This window comes from Mesitornis unicolor, unplaced genomic scaffold, assembly GCF_000695765.1.
Source record: "Mesitornis unicolor isolate BGI_N332 unplaced genomic scaffold, ASM69576v1 scaffold36100, whole genome shotgun sequence".
In the NCBI taxonomy this organism is placed as follows: domain Eukaryota; kingdom Metazoa; phylum Chordata; class Aves; order Mesitornithiformes; family Mesitornithidae; genus Mesitornis; species Mesitornis unicolor.
Genome location: NW_010159558.1, coordinates 950 through 3,930, shown reverse-complemented (window position 1 = coordinate 3,930; position 2,981 = coordinate 950). Strand labels below are relative to the sequence as shown.

Below are 2,981 nucleotides of genomic sequence, written 5' to 3'. Positions count from 1 at the left end.
ATCTTGTCACTCGTCAGCAGCCCCACGATCCCAGGGTCGCGGTGGTGGAACTGCCCAAAGGAAGAGAGGACAAGCTGTGGAACATCACCAGGACTTGTGGGCTGAGACCTTTCCCACCAAGGGATACAGCTGCCATCTCTATCAAACAGTGCCTGGCAGCTGGGTGCTCCTCCCTTTACCAGACAAATCTGGGCATTTCCTTAAATTTTAAGAGTCTGCTACAGCCTTGACTGTCTTTGAGATCAGGCAACAGAAACATGAAGCCAGAGGTTCAGTGCTGAAACCTCATTGCAAGCAAGGCCTGTTATGAAACAAGCTGGGGAGAATACGCATCTGTGGGAGAGCAGAAGAGAAAGCACCGGAAGCATTTACCAATGCAGGGCAAGCGCCCTTGGCTACTCACGGGCAACATGGCATTGAAGAGGTGAGTGATGAAGGTAGCGCCATGCTGCACGGCCTCCTCAGCCTGGGAGAGATTAGCCACCGAGTGACCTGTGAACAAAGACCAATGCATCATTAGTTCCCTACAGGAATGAAGATTCTCTGTCACTAGGACCCTACTCTGATGGCCCACCCTGGGCTGCAGTCCAAGAAGCCGCTGTGGCAGAGAGGTGTCTGGCCATGACTGTGGGGGCCTCTGGCAGCGGGTGTTTCACCTGAACACATTCACTGTTCACATCACAACCCCACAGGTGTTGCCTTGCTCCAAGGCAGTTGCTTTCAGGCTGGGCTAGAGATCCACCTTTCTGCTGCCCTCAGGTATTTAAAAACTTTACAGAGAGGTGTCAAGGCAGTAGAGGCAGCGGGGACTTTGCCAGGAAAGAACATGGGGATAAAACTACCCAGAAGGAAAATTCTGCTTTTCCCAACACGAACGGCAGCTCTGAAGCTCTGTGGACAAACCCTGCCTTTCTGTGATTCTTTGCTTTATGTGGCTGTGAGATAAGAGATGCTCTGCTGTATGAGTGCCTTCTCACTTAAGCTTCAGTTTTACCCTGAATAACTCCCCCTCCCTCTTTTTTCTTTAAATAGAAGGATTTCTTTACTGAACTGGGGCAAAGAAGAGTTTGTGAAACAGGACAGGAAAAATGCAGCCAGTTTTAAGTCAGTGGCCTGCACGGCAGTGGAGGGAGAGGTCTCCTGCAGAGCTTCTGGTTGAAAAATAGAGTTATCAAAACTCAACAGTAACCTTTGGAAAATGATTTCACCTGTCAAATAAGGCCTAAAGCAGTTGAACTTCAGAGTTTGAACTTGTCCACGTTGTCGACTCTTGATTACATCTTTATTCAAGTAAGACTGCTATTCTTTCCTGTGTTTGAACAGCACCAAATGCTGCCTTATGTTTAATGTCAGGGGCCCCTCAATCAATATGAAGTTTGGCCCTTATTGTACAGAGGGTGACAGATTCACAGCACCAAGTGAGGTCCCTGTTTGTGACAGGTCTGTCACCTCTATATAGGTCAGGAAAAAAATATCCCACCCAGTCCAGTTGCACTGAGACACCGTTAGAGACACTACAGCCCTGAGGGAAGGGCTGCCTGGCCTGTGTGGCACAAGGAGATGGAGCCTCCCTAAGCCTCCTCTGCCCCAGCCCTTACCGAGTGAGACACAGATGCCCCGCTTGGTGAGTTCCCGGATCACCTCACTGCTCCTCTGCATCTCTGGGGCCAAGGTGACAATCCGGACACAGTCCAGGGACCCATAGGTGGCAAGCAGGTCCTGGAAGGCACCTGCCTCGAAGGTGCGGAGGCAGTGCTCTGGGTGTGCTCCTTTCTTTTCCTTGCTGATGAACGGTCCTTCCAGATGGGCCCCTGCCCAAACAGGAACACAAAGCCATGACCCTTCTTCCACTCCCCACCAAGGACCAAGAAACCTGCTCTGTCTACCCTGCTCCTGTCAAGTTCTTGCCATTCTCCTGCAGCAAAACATGTGGTTCAAGTGACTCTGAGCTCAGCACGGTGAAAGATGCAGTGCTGGTAACTGGCCAACCCAAGCCATCCCCCTGCCACTACCTATGGGGCCCAAATGCATGTAGGATGGCAGAGACCATGGCAGAGACCAGGGGCAGGCCAAGGGAGAAAGCAGGTCTATGCCTACTTGTGCAGCCCTCCCATTGACAGAGCTTCAACCCCCATTTGTGCTGTCCCTACAGTAGCTTCTTTCCCCTTAAAAAGGAAAAACACAATTGCCCTCCTAAGCAGCACCAGAGAGGACAGTGAGGGACAAAACCACTTACCAAGGATACCTGCTCCATGGGCTCCACCATTTCTTACACCGATCTGAGGGAGAACCTAGAGAAAGGGGTTTGTCAGACCCAGCACCCCAGCCTGCCAAAACAAATCCAGACCTCAGGTCCAGACTGAGCTTTGCAGCTGAACCACTTCAGACCATCAGCCAAACACAACTTGCAAAGTAAAGCCAGCTGCAAGCCCGGCTGGACAAAGCTGGCCTAGGAGATGTTGCTGTCTCAGTAATCTAAAGGTTAAGGGCAAGAAATCTGAGGGAAGAGTCCAGCTCCTCATGCCGGTGGCTCTTCCACCAAGGCAGCTATCCTGCAGACCCAGCCTTGGCACTCTCCCCTCTTGGTACCAGCCTCAACCCTCTATCACCCTGCGGATGAGATGGGGAGAAACTCACTTACCTGGTGGTACACAGATGGAGGAGAGGTCACCAGGGTGGGACAGAAGGAAGTCACTCCATGGGAGAGGATTTTCTGACTGACCAGGTCAATCCCTGATTTGAAGTCATCTGTAGCTAGGGAGAAGTCCACCCCAAAGCCTCCTGCACCATGAACAGAACAAAGATGAAACTGCAGCCTCCCCAGTGGACGTTTTCCCACCTGAAAATGCCAAAGAAACATTTTGTGTGACCTGAGTGAGTCACTCTGCTCATATGACACTGACCAGGAGCAAAGAGCTTCACCAGCGCTTCTCCTGTCCTACATTTGCGAGGCTCCATGGGCACAAATCCAGCCAACACTG

At 51.5% G+C, this 2,981-nt stretch overlaps 1 protein-coding gene across 1 annotated transcript in view; it reads right to left on the bottom strand.

The window, feature by feature from the left end:
• Positions 1–2,981, bottom strand: part of AMDHD2 (amidohydrolase domain containing 2) — a 5,963-nt gene that overhangs the window by 2,275 nt on the left and 707 nt on the right. Inside the window, 6 exon segments of the mRNA XM_010187078.1 lie at position 1; positions 3–50; positions 404–492; positions 1,599–1,811; positions 2,237–2,291; positions 2,642–2,781. The exon segment at position 1 is cut by the window's left edge and continues 108 nt beyond it. Coding sequence (XP_010185380.1) covers position 1; positions 3–50; positions 404–492; positions 1,599–1,811; positions 2,237–2,291; positions 2,642–2,781 — 546 coding nt within the window.